At 39.3% G+C, this 22,589-nt stretch overlaps 1 protein-coding gene across 1 annotated transcript in view; it reads left to right on the top strand.

Annotated features, from left to right (window-relative positions):
• Positions 1 to 18,525, top strand: part of LOC100694003 (glutathione hydrolase 5 proenzyme) — a 32,267-nt gene extending 13,742 nt beyond the window's left edge. The window contains exons 3-14 of the mRNA XM_025901257.1: positions 1,069 to 1,222; positions 2,329 to 2,456; positions 2,531 to 2,626; positions 6,066 to 6,243; positions 6,332 to 6,492; positions 6,721 to 6,867; positions 6,994 to 7,124; positions 9,120 to 9,295; positions 9,463 to 9,554; positions 11,097 to 11,203; positions 11,374 to 11,484; positions 11,571 to 18,525. Coding sequence (XP_025757042.1) covers positions 1,069 to 1,222; positions 2,329 to 2,456; positions 2,531 to 2,626; positions 6,066 to 6,243; positions 6,332 to 6,492; positions 6,721 to 6,867; positions 6,994 to 7,124; positions 9,120 to 9,295; positions 9,463 to 9,554; positions 11,097 to 11,203; positions 11,374 to 11,484; positions 11,571 to 11,708 — 1,619 coding nt within the window. The 3' untranslated portion in view covers positions 11,709 to 18,525. The remainder of the gene's footprint in view (positions 1 to 1,068; positions 1,223 to 2,328; positions 2,457 to 2,530; positions 2,627 to 6,065; positions 6,244 to 6,331; positions 6,493 to 6,720; positions 6,868 to 6,993; positions 7,125 to 9,119; positions 9,296 to 9,462; positions 9,555 to 11,096; positions 11,204 to 11,373; positions 11,485 to 11,570) is intronic.
• Positions 18,526 to 22,589: the final 4,064 nt, after the last annotated feature.

The raw sequence follows: 22,589 nt of genomic DNA, 5'->3' as shown, positions 1-22,589 counted from the left end.
TAATATTTATATTGTACGTACAATATAAATATTATATTGTACGAACGTGATAATTATGTATATTGTAATAACGTGATATTATATTGTTCAAACGTGAAAAGTATATTGTACAAACATGAAAAGTATCTTGTTAGAACAATAAACTTTTCACGTTATAACGTGATATACTTCTATTTTTCTTTTGCCTGGGTGGCAGCTCTACGCTTCCGTACAGAACAAGAAGCAAAGCTGGAGAGACAAAAAACTGAACTAGAGAGTCAGAAGACTGAGATCAACCAGCTGAAGCAGGAACTACAAGGTATGGTGTGGAAGCCAGATGATTTCTATAGAAGTTGTTTTAAAATATCTCCAGATACAAAGCAAAAAAGCACCCCTCCAACAGCCAAACTCATCTGTTCTCTGATTGTTTGTTAAAGAAAACAAACATTTTAAAATACAAACACTTTGAATGTAATTGACTCAAACATCTTAGTTTCAACAAATGCTTTCAAAGGTTCTTCATGATGGTTGTGTTGACAAATTTGTCCAAATTTGAAGCTAACAAAATACATTTAAGCTAAAGAAAGTTCTCATATGTTTCATCCCTGGTGGGATCACACACGAGGAGGAAAAGGCTGAGGTCCACCCAGTGTTTTGCAGAGATGAGCAAAAAACATCAGCGCTACCGGACCCCTCTTTGTGTGGCGTGGTAAGAGAGAGAGAAGCAGCGTCAAATGAGGTAGCAGCTACCTCTGCTTACCAATGAACACGTCTGCGCCACGCTGCGCCTATCAGTACCCACACAGCGGAAATATGTGCGCAACACGTAGCTGTGCTGTCTGGGGAATCAACAAGCGGTAAACTTTCAGAGGAAGGGAACTACTGACTGTTTGGCAGAGAAGAAAACAGCAATGTCTGAGTCAGACGAGAAGTGTTGTACTTTCCGCACCAGCAAGAACACTGAGGGGGGAAATACGTCTCCTAATAGCCCCAAGGGGGCTACGGTGACACTACGTTGCTTCTCTTGTCCCGAAAAATGCTCCCCAAACGATCGCTTCATCTGTTGGATTTGTTGTTGTTTTTTTGCAGGTTGTCTAATAGTTGGTGTTATTTGGTTAGTGGTATGGTTCAAGGTATGTATAAGTAAAGGTCAGGTTGCCCGGTCGGACGACGAGGACCCTAATTGCCTTTTCTCACAAGCTGCAGTGGCCGCAGACTCCGTGAATTGTTCGGAGATTGGACGGTGAGTAACATTTTAAACTTCTGACACATTTTTTTTTTCACATTACACATACGATTATGCACTGATCCAAATGCAAACGCTAAAAAATCTCCAAGAACTGCGAACAGCTTTTTCTCATGCAGGGTTAAATTCAGTTAATGTAAACCTTGTATTCTTCAGTCTTATTTTACCTCTTTTTGCTACAACGTTTGCTGTTTTTTATCAGTTTATTTGTTTGAAACAGTATGTAACCATTTTACTTCTATTTTTTTTATCTGCCAACACAATGCTACTGTCTTTTCTGCTTCTCTGGACGCAAACTCTAACTTTCCCGCTAATGTACAAATCTTTGGTTCAAAATAAAGTTGTTCCTCCTTATTCACCTAAATTCAGAGCAAGTTTAATGCAGTTACCCAAACCTAACACAGGATTAAATCCACAGAGCACTGCTTTCACTTTTAAATTGTTGTTTATATTGCTTTTCTACTGAAACTGACCACTCAGACTGCATAGTTCCATCAGAGAGCTCTGTGATCAGCTTCACAATCTCTCCAGTTATATCAAACCCTATGCAAAAAATCTTGGTGTGATTTTTGACATATTTAACTTAGTGGTTAAATATTGAACTGAGGCCTTTTCTTTCCATGAAAGATGGTGAAATTGTAATTCATGCTCTCATTTCCTGCCAGTTAGACGATTGTAACTGACTTTACACTGGTCTCAGTCAGTCCTCTCTGCCCTGTCTCCAGCTTGTCCACAGTCCTGCTAGGCTCCTCACAGATACCTGAAAAAGTGGTTGTATAGATTTCAAGATCCTCCTGTTTGTCTGCAAATGATCAGGTTAATTTAATTGTGGGACATGATTGAGAATAAAGTTCAATGAAGTGTGCATCCTTAGCACATGCAATAAAAAAAAGGCAACACATTGTTGTGTTATTCAGTCGAGGCAATTTAATTGGCATTACAATTGTAACCCTTGTGGTGTCCTCGGATCAAAAATGGTCCCTAGGTGAATGGCAAACAAGCATATGGGAATCCCGAGGACACCACTAAAATTAAATTATATTGTGCGCCTCTAACACACATGATAACAATAACACTAGAGTGATAACGATGAACTGTTTCAGGGACATTCTTCAGAAAGGTGGCTCTGCAGTAGATGCTGCCATTGCTGCGCTGCTGTGCACCTCCATCATCAACCCACAGAGTGCGGGGATCGGAGGCGGGGTCATATTCACTGTGATGGACAGCTCTGGTAACAAGACATCCTCCCTCCTCTTTGCTCAGCCCTGCTGGGGAATAACATAATAATATGTCATCTTTTCAAAGGCAAAGTGAAAATCATCACCTCCAGAGAGACTGTCCCCAGCAGCGTGAACTCTGACCTGCTTAAGTCATGTCATAACAGCACAGAGTGGACGCAAGGTGGGCTGTTTTTCTGGCATAATGCTAATATTTCTAATGTTTTAGTCTAATCTGCTCTTGGACTCACATTTATGCCACACCTAATTTGATCTGTACAGGTGACTGCTAATGCACACTGTGAGTCATTCCTCATTCCTCAAGAAAGCAAAACTAGGATATTATAAAAGAAAAGAAAAAAGAGATAAAGCAAACCACTACAGAGGGTTTGACCGTTGGCAGTTATTAAAGACAATGAGTTGGTGTCATATATGACACTATCAGAATAATCTAGCATAAATTAACACCATGAAACACATGCTCCCTAGTTTCAGAGACAGCCAGAGAGATTGAAGTAGTCAGGTCTTTCTCCAAACAGGTCTTAACAGGTCTTTCTCCAAATCATGCACAAGATGTAAACACAAAAGTTTTAAAGGTGTAGTCAGTTATCTGTAGAGTTATTTTTTAAATTCTGCACCTTAGTCTGTAAGACAAACTCAAGACACCTTATCACCTGAGATAGGGCTCTGGTCACCAAAGAAGCGAAGGAAAGAGACAGCATGACAGGAACCTTTTTAAAATGTCATCCTCTGCCTCACCTCTAACCTCATCTCCTGAACTACAGTCAGGACCCTAACATGCTAAGGAGTGCATAAACATTATTATTTAGTTACTGTAAGGAGACTGGACAATCAGCGCTTCCAACTCCAGGCAGTCAACAACAAACCAGCTAAACATCAACAGCTGGTTATAAGCTAACATTAAAGCAGGCTTGAGTTTCCTATTTATGGGAGTTCAGGATATCTTAAACAACTCGCCTCAGTATCGTTATTGCATGGACACAAGCTTCACTGACACACACACACACACACACACACACACACTTAAACTAGGACAAAACAATTGGACAAAAGAACAAAACACTAAAACACAAGACAAGACAGGACCCTCAGATGAGACAGAGACAGACTGGACACAAAGGAAACATCATCAAACTGAAAATACAAGAAAATAGTTTACTCAGGAACAAAAACATAAATTATCGTATACCTCTTCAAAGAAATAATTAGCAAATCCAGATAAATTCAAATACCGGTTCAAAAAACCCACATTTTTATTTGCCAAAGGATTCTAGCTGCTCCACAGTCCTGGGTCCTTTTTGTCATATCTTTCATTTCATGATGGACCCAATGTGTTTTTTTCTTCTTGGTCACAGGTTTGAACTGCATGCAGGCCATTTTCAGACCCAGGTACTTCTACTGTGAAGAGATGCTATTGTAATAGTTGCAGTATGAGGTTTAGCGTGGTCTTGCTGAAATAGATGTCAACTCGATCGGAGCATAAGTTGCTCTAAGACCTGTGTACACCTTTCAGCACTGATGGTGCATTGCCAGATGTGCAAGCAGCCAGTTCCATAGGCAGTAATGTAATCACCTTCAAATGTTTTGAATTGAGTGATGATAACAAGCTGCAAAAACAGCAGCACTTAACAATGTTAAAGTCCTTTACTGTTTAGCCCAGAGGATGCAGGATCCACATTTTCAAAAAAACTAAAAAAATGTAATTTGTCTGACGTTAGAACAGTTTTCCACTTTGCCTCAGTCCTTTTTAAATGAGCTTTGGCCCAGAGAAGACAGCTGCATTTCTGGATCATGTTCATGTATGACTTTCTTTTTTGCATGATAGAGAATTTAAATTTGTGGCTGGCACACTGAAGCATAAAAAACTAAGTACATGCTTACTGTTGTGGCGAGGTGGTCAGGGGGGTGTTATGATTAAAATGCAACAGCGCCACCCAGGGAAAATTCACCCCTAGGAAATATAAAGAGTGTGTTTTCAGACTAAACAAAAGAAATACATGGTTTGAAGAGACATTACTGAGGCAAATTGGTTCCAGTATTAAAATGCCTTTATTAAATACATTTGTTAAAAGACAAAAAAGGATTAATAAGCAATTGCAGCCCAGAGCACAATGAAAGTTGACTGTGGCACGGCCTCAATAGTGTCCTAAAGTGTCCTATTATATTACATTTCCACCAAATTATGTGTGTGTGTTTTAACAACAAAGAGAAATATAACATTAATGATTTCTAAACTCAAAATAACCCTTAACCACACAGCTTTTTACGTACTTTAGAATTTAGTTTGTGCAATACTACAAATTTTGGTATCGTGCCGATACTATGTAAATTAAGAGCATTTTTGAGGGCTTAAGTAGGGGAGAGCAATGTGTCATGATTTTTGAGCTGAATCACTGCACATTTGCCAAATTCAACCTGTCCAGGCTGTACCCTGCTTCTCACCCTAAGAGAGCTGGGATAGGCTCCAGCTGCCCTGCAACCCTGAAAAAGGATAAGCGCCAAAGAATGGATGGATCGATCGATTTGATACTGATATCAGTGATGGTATTTATACTATCAATATTTGGATTGATCTGTCCACCTCTAATAGAATTATCAATGCGAGTCTGCAGAGAATGTCCACACATAAAGTCTTCATACAATAAAAATATAATTGTCACATTAAACAGCTTCTAAGAGAAAGATCAGTTTCTGAATGGGCTGTTCAACAATAGACAGTTTGTTAGAATGTTGTCCCATCTTTCCCATTTTCTGGTCTCCAGATAATATAAATTCAACCCCAGGACGAATCTTAAATTTCCTCACAAGCCCATCTTTATCAGTCATTGTTTCTGCTTTGGCTAATCTCCACTCGTTCCCTGGCAGATTATCTGTCTGTGGAGGTGAAGCTGGAAATGTTGTGAGATCCTAAAGTGGGGCCAGACACACAGGCTGCTGTGGATGCACATGTCCCTGTCTCTTATGTTCCGGTCAGCAGAGTACAAATGACCTTCCAACATTACTTCCTGATCATCTATAGTGTTTTGACTTTGAAGGGAAGCTGTGGATCCATATATAGAATCAGCATAGTCTCTGTTAAGAAGCGTCTTTTGAGTATGGGATGGAGCACAGTAAGAACTGGGAGTATTTCATGGAGTTCACTTGTGGCAGATATAAAAAATAAAAAAAATAGAAATTAGTATATGTGTGAGAAAGATGGATCACGAAAAGAAAGGGGGCTACAGACACCATTTATTTATGGGGCCAAGAGTTCTGTGCTACACTCCTGCACACAGGCTGCATAAATAGTAAAAAAAGTAAATATAAGATATGCTAAATGCTTCTTTAAGCCAGAAATAGTGTAAATATAGTAAAATAATCTAAAAATAACTGTAGTATGCTAAATGTTATCTCTAACATAATCAGTTACAAACACACACATTTAAAAATTACAGTGTTTCCCTCTGAAATGGAGCAGAATAGAATAGAGTATTTCCAAAGCACCAATTTATAACAAATATCATCTCAGATCATTAAAGGTCAGGACCTTACAGTTTACTCAAAACACGAGCAAATGTATGTGTGACTTTCCAGCACTGACTATCCATTATCTATCTGACCAGGTAACAAATGGATTGGGGTTCCTGGGGAAATTCGAGGTTATGAAGCGGCACACCGACTTTATGGGAAGTTGAATTGGACCGACCTCTTTCAGCCAACCATCAAATTAGCCAGAGAAGGATTCCCTATTCCTTATGTCCAAGGTCAACACATCCCACGCATTAATAACACGTCAATAAGGTATGAAATACACCCACAATGTGATTTCAAAAATATGAAGACCAAACAATGAATGTTTTAGCTTTATTTCACTGTCTTTGTCTTTTAGGGAGCTATATTTAGATAAAAATGGGAACCTGCTTAAGACCGGTGATATTGTGAAATTTGAGAAACTGGCTGACACTTTGGAGATGATCGCAAACGAGGGACCAGACGTGTTTTACAAAGGAACAATAGCAAAGAATTTAACCAGTGACATACAGGATGCAGGTATTATCAGACGGGATTCATCCTGCTCTCTTTCCTGAACATTTTCTATGTTTGCCAGGCACAATGATCTAATTACAAATTAGAAAATCGATTCGTTCTGTAAAAATCTATCATGATCCCTCACAGGCTACACTGTGATCTGTCTGGATCCATTCAAAGTCTTGATTATGAGATGTGTTGTGTTCATTTTTTTTCAACAGAATCATTTGTTTTAATGTTTTTGCTCAGGAGGAACACTCACACTGGAGGACTTGGCATCGTATGAAGCTAAAGTGACTGATGCATGGAATATTTCTTTGGGAGAGTACCAGATGTACTTCCCTCCGCCCCCTTCAGGAGGAGCCATCCTCAGCTTCATCCTCAACGTCATGAAAGGTTTGTTGCTTATTGCGTGTAGAGTTTGTTTCATATAAGAAAATGATCCTTATCAATCGTTACAAATGTGATACACTAAGAATCAATGTTTTAAATGAAATAAATAACAATTATTTATATTTTCAGGATACAAAATGAATTCAGAACCTAAGACGACTGATGAAAAGATTTTGTTTTATCACCGTTATATTGAAGCTTTAAAATTTGCCAATGAATTAAAGACAAATATCAGAGATCCAAAGTTCAGCTCAGATGAAGTAAGTATTTCAAAATCCTACAGATTTGCACCTGCTTTGTTGCATATAGTATGATTCTATATAAGTGACTAAATAGTGCAAAATATTTAAAAGGGATGCCCTGGTTTCAATAGGAGAATAATATTCGCATTGTTTGAAATGTACTTATAATTGTAAATAGGGATGGGTATCGTTTAGGTTTTATCCGATACCGGTGCCAAACTGGTACTTTTGAAACGGTGCCGGTGCTTAAACGGTGCTCGAACCAGTGCTTAAAGAATGGGGAACACAAAATTGGTCCAAAAACCTCTCATGTTTAGCTGTTTTTTTGTAAAAAGATAACAATGTAAGCCTTTTCTTCAGCTATAGGGCATATATGGTATCACTTTTGGCTGGAAGCAGTGCTTAAACAATGGAAAAAACACAAAATTGGTCCAAAAACCTTTCATGTTTAGCTGTTTTCCACTTTTTCTTTGGTCATTTTAGCCTTTTTGGCCAGGGTGAAGGGAGTATCTGCCATCAAACAAGAAGACAGCCGCATGTAACTACGACGGTGTTTGCTAGTTCACCTTACATGCATTAATGTAATAATGTGGTTAGCCTACTCAACGTAAATTACACACAAACAACATTAAGCTACTCACGCAGAGGAGAACGGCTGCTGCTGCCATCATCATCTGTCATCATTTCTGCTACGCTGACAGGGCTAGGGGCCAGGACTCTCCTCTTTGGGTTCTTGGGGGATGTTGCTAACTCCGGGTCCGATAACAGGCACCACACCCGCAGTAGATGTGCTCGGTGTGAGGTCTCGCAGCAAGCTATCAAATACGGCGCATTTCTCGGCTTTAAACCCCCCCCCCCCCCCCCGCTATGAGTCGCCAGGTGTTTCATCGGATTCGAGGTGTTACCTCCTTTGACAGTATCACAGTATCACCTTAAAGCACTTGTTGCAGGCTGCTGGGTTTGCATCTTTTGCTGTGAAGTACAGCCAGACTTTTGACCGCTTGGCCTGGGGCATTTTTAATCTGTAGCTCTGCTCTAAAAGAACGTACGTACCTGGGCCCGCCTACTATCCTCGGAAACGTAAAATGATTGGCTAGAATTGGCTCAGGAAAAAAAAAAAAAAGCACCTAAATAAAGCACCGAAATGTGCGCTGCTTTTCGGTCTGGCTACTACCGTTTATGTCAGAACCGGTGCAATCATGGCACCGGACACCGGTACCCATCCCTAATTGTAAATGTACCCATTTACTTGATAATTATCATAATATTTGAAAAATATAGCTAGAAAGAGAGCTAACTTCACTTAGATTCAATCAAGTTTTTAACACTAGTTACTTCTACTTGCCACCTCTGCCTCCAGGCCCCTGCGTGTTACTAAAATAGGGGGGATATGATAAAATTAATGAGCCTCTGCTCTGCCTGAACCCACAGTACCTGGCTGCTACTTACAATTAAAGTTTTTATAGAAGCACTAAGGGTGTAGAGAACCAGTAGAGTGTTGTAAAAATTTCTTTGAGTCTCAGCTTTTCCAGTAACTCTGGATTTTCATTTCAGCATCATTCTGAGCAGTGATGTAACTTTTGAAACATATATATATATATATATATAGATAGATACAAGTTTTAAAAGGACATAAACCTAAATTGGCTTAATATTAGTATGTGTTCTTCTTCTTCTTATTATTATTATTTTAGTATTTAAAAATAAGTATAATTTTGTGTAATGTGATGTTTTCCGATGCTCTGTAGTTCACACAGACGACAAAGAATTTCAGAGAATATATGTTAGCCAGTCACATGTTGAGCTTGATCACTAACCAATATTATAACCTCTAGTATGTATTCATTCATTCATTCATTCATTCATCTTGCATCAGTGATGCATCAATGATCAAAATTCTGTTAACATTTGGCTATAATTTGTTAATTTTCTTGACAGCAATGTATTTTCTGTAATGTGCTTATTTATTTAGTTTTATTAATTCATTTTATTAATTCTCTGTATTTCACACAGACGGCAAAGAAACTGACAGAGGATAGTTTTGCAGACCGCAAACGAAGCGAGATCAGCAGCAACAAGACTCGTGATCCTGGCATCAACTTGTATCCGGACAGCATCGGCACCACACATGTATCTGTAGTGGCTGCAGATGGATCTGCTGTGTCTGTCACCAGCAGCATCAACGACGAGTCAGTACCTGCATCATTCTGTTTCACTGCTAGAAACCAGCTATCAGACATTTTTCTTTCTTGAAACTGAAGATTTAAGATATTATTGAGAAACTTATTTTTAGACTATTTCTATACTACAAAGAGTGTCTTGGTGTTGTAGTTAATTTAATTTTTTTATTTTTAAGATTTGGCTCCAAGGTCCTCTCTCCAAGCACTGGGATCATTCTCAACAACCAGCTGTCTGACTTCTGTGGTAGAGCTAATAGCTTCTCTCCTGGTAAGAGATCAGTAGGATGCTTTTTACATTTATTATTTGTGAAATACAAGTAATCAGACGAGGAAGGCGGATTATTTCATAACTAATACCACAAAGAGTTAAATTTTTTTCCTGAAATTATTTTCCTGACAGGACATATTTCTTTAAGTAACTTCTAATAATGGCAAAATAGTACCATTGAGGAAATGAGAGGAGAAAATGGCATTTCATAATCCATTGTGACGCATCATGTTTTGTTGATCATTTCCATGATCAACAAAACTGCCAAACTGAAGCACATCATGTGAATTTGGAATAAAATTGCATTTCTGTTACATTCTGTTTAATACCATAGCCTGCTAAAATGTTTTGAATGTTGAAGAACAGGCACAGTTGAACTCACTGCTGTAATAAAATCTGTTTCCATGTGAACGTGTTGTTGTGTGAAGTTTTTCCTTCACACTGTCACCAAGTACTTCCTCATTAGGGGCTCGTGTTATTGTTGGGGTTTTCTCTCTATTGAAGTGGTTTAACCTTATATTATAAATGTACTGTTGTGATTTGACGGTATATGGATATTTCTATTCATTTAAATATATACATAGGACAGCACACTGGCACGGTGTTGCCTTATAGCAAGAAGGCCCTGAGTTTGATCCCACTGGTGTGGAGCTTGCATGTTCTCCCCATGTTTGTGTGGGTTCTCTCTGGGTACTGCGGCTTCCTCCCACAGTCCAAAGACATGCAGTTAGTAGGGTTAGGCTAATTGGTGACTCTTGCCCATAGGTGTGAATGCGAGTGTCTCTCTGTGTTAGCTCTGCATCAGGCTAGCGACCTGACCTCGGTTTACCCTGCCTCTTGCCCTATGATAGCTAGGATTGGCTCCACCACCCCTGCAACCCTGAGAAGGATAAGCTGAAGATAATCGATGGATGAATCTATATATAGATCTATAATATTGAAGTTCCATAGAGGTTCTGTATAATTCAGTTTGGACATAGCATCATTCAAAAATTAATCTAACACACTGACAGAGTCTCAGTATTAGCTGCACTTTGACAGACATTTCACTTTAGTTTGATACAGATTCAGTAGAGACAATTCAGTTGTTGTGTGTGCACTTTCATCATTTCTTGATAAGCATGGGCGGATGCGATTCTAAATTTGTTTGTAGAGCACAGGTGTCAAACTCCAGGCTTTGAGGGCCGGTGTCCTGCAGATTTTAGATGTCCTTGATCCAACACAGCTGATTTAAATGGCTAAATTACCTCCTCAACATGTCTTGGAGTTCTCCAGAAGCCTGGTAATGAACTAATCATTTGATTCAGGTGTGTTCACCCAGAGTCTTATCTAAAACCTGCAGGACACCGGCCCTCGAGGCCTGGAGTTTGACACCCCTGTTGTAGAGTATAAAAAAATTCAGGTATGAAAATACTGCATGAAAATACGGTCACTGATTCATGTATGAAACATTTGTATGAATGATTTATGCACAAATATGTGTGTACAGACTGATTTCTGCTTTCTAGTTTTGTCATTCAAGGTCTTTGTTGTATTTCTCAGGGGAGCGGCCTCCCTCCAATATGGCCCCATCTGTGCTGAAGTCTCTGTCGAAGACGCTGGTGATTGGAGGGTCTGGTTCTGAAATGATTCCACCGGCAGTGGCCTCGGTATGTATGCATGGTAAACACAAAAGTGCCATTACATATTAAATAAAAGAAATTGATGCCGACTGATGCCCGTCTTTGCTGTTTAAGCTTGCATCATAGTAACAAGATTCTTCACCCTAATTTATCCTGTAATCATCACTTTCTCATCTCATCGTTTTTTTCTTGTCAAGGCGCTCATGAACCACCTTTGGTTTGGAAAGAGTCTTAAGGAGGCAATTGATACTCTGGTTGTTCTTGTAGACTCTAAAAGTGAAGTAAAACTTGAATCCAAGCTTGAAAAGGTAATATTTTCAGTTTATTTAAATGAAACATTAATAACTTCTATTTCTCTTCTTCCATCTGAGTCTTTCTCCTCTTTGCCCTGCAGGATGTAGTTGATGGTCTTGAAGCTCTGGGACATAAAGTATCAAAATTCTACAACGCAGTTAACGCTGTGGAAAAGGCGTGCAGCTGTATCTCTGCATGGTCTGATGAAAGGAAAAAAGGCAAAGCAGCTGGTTACTGAGACCAAGAGTCGGTGATGTTAGTTATACAGCATGGTCTTAAGGTTATGGACACTGCTGTAGCTACAACACTGGTAAATCTATATTTGTCTGTTAACTGATAGTACATACATGCTTTACTCATGTGTCTAAAAAGTTCGTGATATTGAAAACATAATGCAACAATCAGATCATTTACATCCCAAATTTCATGCAAAATTGTGCAAAGATAGCAATGTAAAAACTAGACGTTTCTTTTTTTTCTTTTTTTGGGGGTGGATTGCTGTTGATATCCGCCTCAAATTTTTTACAATCAATATGACCTTTTAAATATTTGTTCATTTTGGGTTTTGACTAAACAAGGAAACAGCTTTCAGGTCGAAATGTGAAGCCCATGCCTATGTTTCTTCGACCTGCATTCTTTCTAAACAGCAGGCCAGCAGGTTGAGACTGACTGCAAAAGTTTTGGTTATAGTAAACAATTCATATTTTCAGGTCTCATCAAATTCATGTTTACTTTGTAAATTTTAAAGTAAGGTACACTTTAGGGCAGACCTAAGTTATCTATCAATTGATTTGTAGTCCCCCCCCCTCCAAAAAAAAGTAAAAAACTAAAAGCAAGCCGAAATGTTCAGTTTAAGGCTTCACAAATGGAACTTTACAAACTAGTGGGAAAAGTCTGTGTCTATGTCCATCTTTTATATACAGCATATGTGAAACTCAAAATCACAACTGTAGGACAGGAGTACACCTAACACCGGTGTAGTTACTGTTACAGGCATGTCAGCATCAACAAAGCTAGATCTCACAGACTGTTAGAGCTAAATAGAAAGGTCGGGTCAGTTTTTTATATGAATATTAGAAGCCACATTTAAATGCTTTTTATTATTATGTTTTTATATTTAGTTTGCATATTAAGATTTTCTGCTTCATTAGTTCATCCTGCTGTTGTTTTGCTGTTATAAAGTGTGGGTAATTCTGCTGATGTGCTCATGGTAAAAGTTAATCTCACAAGTAGTTTGTGAGGCAACAGTTTTCTTTTCACCTTTTATCTGTCTGAGCTCCTCTGTTTATGCTCCTGAAAAAAACATGAGGTCCAGTTCAAGATTAATGCTATCTATCCCTCGGGCTAAACTCAAATCTCGTGGTGATAGAGCCTTCTCTGTGGCAGGTCCCAGACTTTGGAATAGTCTTCCCCTAAATATTAGATCTGCACAAACACTTGATCAATTTAAATCGCTTCTAAAGACACATTTTTATGGCCTGGCTTTTAACACATTATAACCCAAGCATTTTGGTCTTATTTAATAGTATTAGTTATTGTTTTAACTCTTTCAAGATATATTTATTGACCAATTCACATGTTTATATGACAGTGGAATTTACAGCATCAGATAGTTGCTCTGCTTTTGTACATTAACATCACATAGCATAACAAAATGTAACAAAACATAACATAACATGGTGCAATACGCTCCCACACGCCCACAACCCCGGTCCCAGATGTCCAGCTAGCTTATCCTAATGAGAAGCCAAGAAATTATAACTGCTTGTTATAGCTGCAGAAATGTTGAGAGAGGTGCCCAAATTTTACTGAAAGAAGAGAGTCTATCACAAAATGTATATCATATTCGTTCCAGATGTAGTGTATTTGCATCTCTCTTCTTCCAATGAGTGAGAATAAGTTTCTTTGCAATAACAATACAATAGGATATAAAACACCACTTTGCACTGTCTATTCCCACAGTATCATCAAATACGCCCTGAATAATTATTAGTGGATCAGGGTTCAACTGCACATGAGGAATTTGAGAGATTAAATCAAAGATGTCGGCCCAATATTTTTTTTTTTTTGCCTTGGGTCAAAAAACAAAACTGCGGCTTAACGTATCTTCAGCTAGGGAGCATTTCTCACAGGAGAGACCTCAGGGTATATTTTATTTAACCTTTCTCTTGAAAAGTGTAGACGATGTAAAATTTTAAACTGAATCAAGCGGTGTCTTGCATTATAGGAGCATTTATGGATATTCTACAAACCTTCTTCCCACTGAATGTCTGTGATTGTGATACTTTATTCTTCTTCCCATTTAGATTTGATAAAGGATGAGCTCACAGGGCTTATTGACATTAGATTCTGATAGGTGCGAGAGATAAATTTCTCACTAAAAGGTGAAAGTTGGAGACACTTGTCGAGACCGGAAATGTTGAAACTCTCGAAGCCCTGTACATATTTCCTGACATATTCTCTTATCTGCAGGTATCTGCAGGTATCTTAAAAAGTCTCTCCCTGGTAGCTTGTATATCTCTTGTAGCTGCTTGAAAGAGGCAAAGACACCCTCCCAGTATAGATTACTGATTGTGCAAAGTCCTACCTGTTTCCAAAGTCTAAATGTATTGTCTAGAATAGACGGTTTAAAACATGGATTCCCTACAATGGGTGCAATGGGGGATAGAGACTTCAAATTAAAGTGTAGTTTAATCTGTTTAAGAATACGTATGGTGCTATGTATTACCACATTGCCGTCATATATAGACTTATTAATTGGCAGGGGAGACAGCAGTATAGCTCCTATACAGTAAGACTTCCAGCTTCCAGCTCCAGGTGCAACCATGTGAGGGGCCTGCCGTTGTCAGCTAACCAGTATGTCATGAATTTTATATGCACAGCCCAGTAATAGAACAAGAAATTCGGAAGCGCTAACCCTCCCTCTGTGTTAGACTTGGAAAGATGTTTCCTAGCAATTCTATGTGTTTTATTGCCCCATAAAAAAGGTAAGATGAGTGAATTTAGGTTTATAAAAAATGTTTTAGGAAGGAACACAGGGAGATTTTGAAATAAGTACAACCACTTAGGCAAAATTATCATCTTTATAGCATTAACTCTACCAATGATGGATATAGGAATTGTATTCAAGAACTGTATACTTGACTGAAGCTCAGAAATTAAGGGAGAGAAGTTAGATTTTAATAGAGAGGAATAGCTTTTTGTAACCTGAATACCCAGATAAGTCAGCTTCTCATAAGTTACGCTGAATGGGAGGTTTTGCAGCCATGATGGGTTACTCACATGTATAGGCATTAGTTCACTTTTATTCAGATTTATCCTGTATCCAGAGAAAGACCCAAATAACTTAATTTTGTCTAATATGGCAGGAATAGTCTTTCCTGGTTGGGTGATATATAATAACACATCATCTGCATAGAGTGAGATTTTATTAGTAGTTGTATCAGTATTATAACAAAAATAGTTGGATCTTTGCGTGTGCTTTCAGCAAGGGGCTCTATTGCCAAGGCAAATATCAATGGGGAGAAGGGGCATCCCTGTTTTATCCCTCTATATAAGCCAAAGGATGGTGATAGAATCTGGTTGTAAGAACGCGAGCATGAGGATTGACATAAAGCAACTTCACCATTGAAGAACCAACATTCTCAGCATTCCTACCTTTTTTATAAATGACAGTTATAATTGCCTCTGTAAGGGTGGGAGGGAGGATTTTATCTGCTAGAGCTTGACTAAATGTTTTATGCAGGTATGGGCACAAAATCTCACTAAATTTCTTATAAAATTCACTTGGGATGCCATCTGGGCCAGGAGCATTATTGTTCTTACTTGAAGCAATTGCCCTCTTGATTTCTTCTATTGTTATGTCTGAGGTTAAGTGTGCGAGTTCATCCTCCCCTAGGTTTGGAAAAGTGCAGCTATCCAAGAACTTTTTCATAGATTTACAATCTATATTTTGTGTAGTGTATAAATTTGGATAAAATTGAAAAAAATGATTGTTAATGTCTCTGGAGTCTGTTGAAGCCTCACCTGCATTATTTGTAATTTTATGAATTGTACCGTCTTGTTCTTGTTTTCTAAGTTGTCTTGCTAACATTTTATGTGGTTTGTCACCAAGCTCAAAGTATTTCTGCTTGGTGTACAAAAAGGCTTTACTGTTTTTTGCTGAGAGTAGATTATTATATTCATATTTTAAAGACAGTATTCTCTTATGTAGCATAGTGGATAGCGTTCGGGCGTTCTCTTTAACCAAATCTTTAAATTGTTAGTCCAAGTCAAGGAGCTTAGCCCGGTTTCTCTTCCTTCTGGCTGATTCAAAAGAGATAATAGCACCCCTTAAGTAGGTCTTAAAGGCCTCCCAAAGTGTAGAAGGCTTAGTTTCTGAGTTGTCATTTACATCAAAACACAGAGAGATCTGTGTCTCCAAATATTCCTGAAAATCCTTCTCACTTAACAATAGAGGGTTAAGTCTCCATATTTTCTGCGGTCTAGTTGCATTTTGGATGTTTAAGGTTAATGTGACAGGGGAGTGATCTGAGATGACAATGTTGTGATATTTTGTGTCAATGACATATGGCATTAATTTGGCATCCAAAAGAAAGTAGTCAATTCTACTATATGAATTATGCCTAGTTGAAAAAAAAGAGTAATCCCTCCCAGCGGGGTTGGCAATTCTCCAAACAGACACATTTGAATTATCAATAAAGGTGTTAAGAAATGCACTGGAGTTGTTACTGACCTGCTTAGTTAAAGAAGATCTTTCAAGGTAGGGGTCCAACACACAGTTAAAATCCCCACCAATGATAAGGTTTGTTTGGGACATGTCTGGGATAAGTGTCATCACTTTTTTGAAGAAAGATGGACTGTCCACATTCGGGGCATATATATTTAGTAGAGTGAGAGGTATAGAAAACAGCTCCCCGACTACAATTAAATAGCGTCCGTTTCTGTCTAATATTGTGCTTTTATGTACAAATGGAATACCCTTCTTTATCATAATAGCTGTAGCTCTCGCTTTAGCAGGGAAGGTAGAATGGTACACATTCTCAATCCACCTAATCGTATATTAGATTTATCTTTCAAATGAGTTTCCTGCGAGAAGACAATATCCGGTCCCAATGTTTTAAGATGAGAAAGAACTTTTCCTCTTTTAACTGGATTGTTTAATCCTCGCACATTCCAACTAACGAAGGTTACATTTCTGCTGCTTTGTAAGCTTACATTATTCTGAGCAGCCGTGTCAATGAAAAGTTGGGAATGTTATTATCTGGCTCTGCAGTATTTAAAGCAACAACGTAACAGCTGGGCATGGGACCCACCGTACCCTCCCTACTAACCCCCCAAACAAACATTAGAAAAAACAGATATAAATCAGTAAACACGGGTGTGCACTCTGGCCACATATACAAGGGTAAACAAGCAGCAGTGTGAGAAAAGAGAACTACGGAAGGCACTCACAACAGGTAAAATAACAATCAAAAGGTAAAGTAAAATAAAATAAAGAACAACACATTATACTTTCCCATACTGTTACTGCTAACCTCTGTTAACCTAGTAACTTTTACCTTCTAACTGACAGCTCGTCAAAAGTAATAAACGTTCCGTATGTACATTTAAGTGGGATATAAATGGAAAAGAAAAAACGCAACGTTATAAATAACGTCAACGTTATACATATAGATATATCCGTGCTTTTAATACATTTTAAGGTGGATGGGAGAGGTGCTTCTCCGCGTAGTCGAGGGCCTCTTTGGGATCGGTAAAAGTTTTCCTCATATCACCATGGGTCACTAACAGCTTTGCAGGGTATACCAGTCCATACCTGAACCTGGGCATCCCACGTAGCATTCCTCTGACATTTGCAAATGCAGCTCTGCGCTTGGCAACAGAGGGAGGAAAATCTGGGAAGATGTTTATTTTAAGCCCCTTACACGTCAGGTTCCTGTTCTCTGCAGCTTTCCGCAGAATGTCCTCGCGAACGTGGTAGTAGTGCAATCTTAAGATGATGGGCCGAGGAGGATCACTTTGTTTTGGACGTTGGCGATTCGCTCTATGTGCTCGATCAATAAGTGGCTTCTCCTCAAGAGATAGCGCCTCCGCCAAAAGTTGTGAAACAAACTTAGTCATCTTGGGTCCCTCTTTGCCTTCTGGTATTCCCGCGATTCTTACATTATTCCTCCTGGAGCGTGCCTCAAGATCTTCACATTTTTCATCTAACTTCTTTAACTCCGTAGACAAACACTCCATAGTGGCCTCGAGAGTGGCGATGGTGTCAGAGTGGTTTGAGGCACAGGCCTGCAGTTCAGTCAAAGTGTTATCATGCCTGGCCACATCGCTTTTTATGTCCGAAATTGAGGCCTGGATGCTCTGGTTCAAGGATGATATCTCGCCTCTTATGGTGGTAGAAATCTCTAATATGCGAGTGTCCAGTGTAGCGCACAATTCAGACTTGATGGAATTTATCTCTGAACGCAAGCTAGTTATAGCGGTAGTAGCGCTTTATTCGACAGCTCGCATTCATCCTTTTCCAGTGCAGGCGGGGGGTCCCCACCAGGTGAGTCCGAAGAGGCTTTGAGGCCTACATCGCTCGCATCGTTCTTCTTAAGTTTGGGCTTCACCATTGTCGAGAGGCTCTAAGAAATATATCCACAGTAATCAGCACGTTATGAATTTGACGTAAAAATGCGTTTGACGTGCTTTTGAGCGTATTAAAAGATTTTTTTTTTTTGTAATTTTGACGAGCTATCCAGAGGGACGTCTTCACTCGCAGATGCCTCACTAGCGCCCCATTATTGTTTTAACTCTCATGCTGTCCTTTTATTTTTATTGTTGTACTATTGTTTTACATTGTTTTTGTTTTAATGGCATTTTCATATTGTTAAGCACTTTTTGTGCGTCATGGTCTGTCTGGAAATGTGCTATATAAATAAATTTGACCTTGAACTTTTTATAGTTGTTTTATGTGTTTTACTGATAGGAATACATAACCTGGACCTAAACTGAATATGTTTTGCTTTGAAACTGTCAACTTTGTGTACAATAAATTCTTTTCTTCAGTTTTTAATGTCTGCCTTGTTTTTATTGTTGGATTGCATCCAAATTTCCCTTATGGAAATCACAAGTCAGAAACTTTATGAAGCGGCAGACGCTTATAGAAAAGAATGCCTTTCAAAACACACAGGTCACATGATCACAACTAAATCCAACGCTTTGGTGCGCTTCACCCCAGTTTCAACTGATGAAACAGTTTTTCAGATAATTGTCTACATAGAATCACTGTCTGATGGATTAAAAGCCTTACAACTTTCTGGGTTTGCTGTGTAGGAGGACATGTTGATAGGAGGTTGAAAAGCAAAGTATGCACAACATGGGCTACAGTTACTCCCAAATGGAAGGACCTGGTATCCATGTATGTATGGGGGCTCATCTCTGTTTATGCACCAAAGAAACCTCAAGAGTTGTTTGTCTTTGGAGAGTAGGCAAACCTGGTGAAACATTCCCCTACATCACTGTTGCTGTGTTCCCTGAAGCGCACTTCAACCGTGGAAGGACTCAAGACAGGGCCAGGCAATAGCATCTTGTTCAGATGAAGTTCCTTGTAATGAAAGGAGCAGTTCAAGACCATTCTATTTTTGCCGTTGTGCTGGACCATGTGATGAAGTATTTACCATCTCTCTTTGCTCTTGGGAGGTAGTTGCAGTTTGGCAACAACACCACAGCTTACCAGTTTTCCAATTTCTGCATTGTTTGCAGCACCCATTGCTGAGATGTTTCTCTATACTCTTACAGTTTGGCAATATTGCTTCTTGGGTTGCTTGGAAAATTGGCATATCCTTTCTCCTCAACAAGGGTTTGGTATACCGGAGCACTCCATTCATGTTCACTTTATTTGTTTTGCCTCCAGTATCTAAAGGACTTTCTGATCCTCCTTTGACATTGTCACCTCCTTTTCACTTTTTTATGGTAGAATGTCAACTTGCCACAGTTTTTCCACACGCCTCTGAAGCTCAACAGATAGGGGGCTGCAGGAGGCACAGTTGCAGCTCTAGCTGTGACTCAAGAATCTTTGCTGTCTTGCAGTGTCCAACCCTTGCAGCTGTCCCTCGTGGTGATTCAAAGTGCACAGGTTCTGCAGGGTTTATAAGGTGCAGCCCCAATTAGCAGCTGTGAAACTAGGCTGAAGGTTTGTAGGGGTAAATCCTCGAGATGTTTGTAGATTTCTTGAAGAAAGTAGCTGGATATGAATGTTGAGCTAAATCAAAACGCTAAGTAGTGAAGGCATGAAATATTTGCTAGTTCTCATGGAAAGGTCCTCAGGAGTGCCTGTTAATCCTAGCTGCTAAGCTGAAGATGAACGTAGCATGGTGCAGTCAGAGCCATCATGCAAGACAGCATAAGTGTTCAGTGTCATGTCTCCATGTCTCAGTAGGACTTTGATCACTTTAAGCAGAACACAGGAGAGGTCTGAAGGTTTGTCTAGTTGGAGGATTTCGGTGGCAGAGCTCACCAGGAAAGTACCTTCCTTCACACTCTTGATGTTGACCTCATGTAGGATCCAGAGATGTTTGACTTGACGTATGGTGCACACTTTCTTCACGTTGCACTGTACTGCTAGATGTGATCTTTCACATCACCAGCAATGTTGGTTTGTCTTAACCCAGTCTATGATTTGAACCTTATCAAAGGATTTGAATGTTGGGCATTGACTGAGATAATAGTCCTCTGTATTGCAGTATGGACAATAGGCTTTCAGTGGGCCTTTCTTGCTCTGAGCAGACGATTTGCAGTTCAGTAGCTCAATAGACTGCTTTGCCAGCAGATTCTCTGTGCAATGGAGTATAGTGGCTGTGCGTGTTACTGACTTTGACTCTTTCAGGTGCTGATTTCTGGATGGTCCTCACTCTGTCCTTTTGCTATAAACTTACCAACTATCTAAATGTTTCCATGTTCTCAGCTTCAACCAGTCACATGTGCCTCCAGGACTCAAACCTCATTTCAGCTGGCAGCTTACTAAGGAGTCATGACACGTGAGAACCGCAAATCAGTTTCACTTAACCATCCAGACCAAGGGTCTTCAGCATACCAACAAGAGCACAAATCTGCAGCACAAAATTCTGAAAAGTCCCAACATCCCCACGACGGATATCTGGTGCATCCATGACACTTACAATCTTTCTGTGAGTTTAACTGGTGGGGCTGACCGAATTTCTCAGATAGAGCTTCCACAGTGTCATGATAAGGGGGTTGGAGAATTAAGGTATGTAGGGTATAGGGATATTTTGCTGCTATAATCATCATTACTATTTCATTAATAACCGTATTGATATTATATTCATATGTTCAAATATATTGGCACCCAATTAATTGGTCTTTAGTACAGGTCCAGTAAGAACCACTTTAAACTGTGGAGTTGAATCTATAACCCGAAATGCTTTTGAATGCTTTTATAATCTTAAATGTTTATATGCAGACTGCATTGTGAAAGAAAGTATACTCTGTGCCAAAATAAGACAGGAAATTACATGTTTGCAGGGCATGCTTTCTGCAGAAGTGAAACCAAAAGCAGAGTCTGAGTGCAAGTTATTTTGAGCAGGTTATTTGTATTATCTTTTATGTATCTATATCTTTTGATTAAGCTTTTAGTAGAGGTTCTTGATTGAAACAGTTGTTTAATACATTTTACATATAAGTCAAGATCATTACACACAGGATCGCCTCAGCCTGGTTGCCTAAGCCGAGGTCAATTAAAGTGCAGAGCGAAGGCCACACATGCACACCCATACATGCACAGACATACACACACACACACATACACCCACATACAGATAGGGGGGTTTATTTTGTAGGTGATAGTTTAAGCACGTTTTGCTAGGGTTGCAGTTTTTTGTGTTGGTGTAAGTGACTGTTTGATGAAGAAGCAGGTGCACGATGCGAGAGCTCAGCTGGCTTGCGGGAAAACACCGGGGAGAAGATGGAAGCCAGTGTCCTTCAATTGTGTCACAAGTTGTCAAATAGAACATTTGTGGTTTTGAGTTTACGTATCATGTATTGTATTTGTTGACGCAAGAGGGGGCGTTCAAATACCCCGATGCATAAAAACTGTATTTTGAAGTTTGGAGACGAGATCTGATGCTGTTTGTACACAGTGGAACATCTCCCATGAGTGTGTTTCATTAAAATCATCGTTTGACTCCACCTGGCAGGGTCAGTGTGTTATTCCGATTTCCTCCATCTCTCTCTCCTTAAAATGAACCTTAACAGGTATCAGCTACTGTGAAGAGTAGAAATATTTTACTGCTAGTATTTGCTGCTATTTTTATAATCATCATTACCATTTCATTATTAATAGTGATATTGCATTCAGATGCATTCAGATGTTCAAATATATTGGTATCATATTAGTCTTTATTACAGGTCCAGTAAGAACCACGTTAACTGCAGACTGCAGGGACAGGAAATATATTCTGTGCAAAAGGGAGACAGGAAACGCCATGCTTTGCAAAAGTGAAACCAAAAGCAGAGTCAGATTGTAAGGTGTTTTGAGCAGGCTGTTTTATTATGCATTTATATCTCTGATTAAGCTTTGATTAAGTTTTAAGTAGTGGTATTAGATTGAAACATTTGTTTTATACATTTTACATAGAAGTTAAGATCACCACACAGGATGGCCTTAGCTTGGTTGTTTAAATTGAGGTCAACTAAGGTGCAGAGAGCATATGCACACCCTGTGGTTGCATAGACATACACATACACACACACTGTTAGGGTGTAGGTGAAAGTTGAGCATGCTTCCTGATGAAGATCCACGATGCGAGAGCTGAGCTGGCTTACGGGAAACCACCGGGGAGAGGATGGAGGCCAGTGTACTTTGAAGGTGTCTCAAGTTGTCAAATAGAACATTTGTAGTTTTGAAGCTGATGTCCTGACACAATGAGGGGGCGTCACAAAATATACTCTGATGCATATAAAACTGTATTTTGAAGTCTTTTGGCCAGAGATGTGATACTGTGATACTGTGCAGTGCTCATCTCTCCGCACGTGTGTCATTAAATTGTTGACTCCACCCGACAGGCTCAGGGTGTGTTATTCCTATATCTCACACATTTCTCTCTCCTCAAAATGA

Source organism: Oreochromis niloticus, linkage group LG3 (assembly GCF_001858045.2).
Source record: "Oreochromis niloticus isolate F11D_XX linkage group LG3, O_niloticus_UMD_NMBU, whole genome shotgun sequence".
In the NCBI taxonomy this organism is placed as follows: Eukaryota; Metazoa; Chordata; class Actinopteri; order Cichliformes; family Cichlidae; genus Oreochromis; species Oreochromis niloticus.
This window is presented reverse-complemented; position numbering and strand designations above follow the sequence as displayed.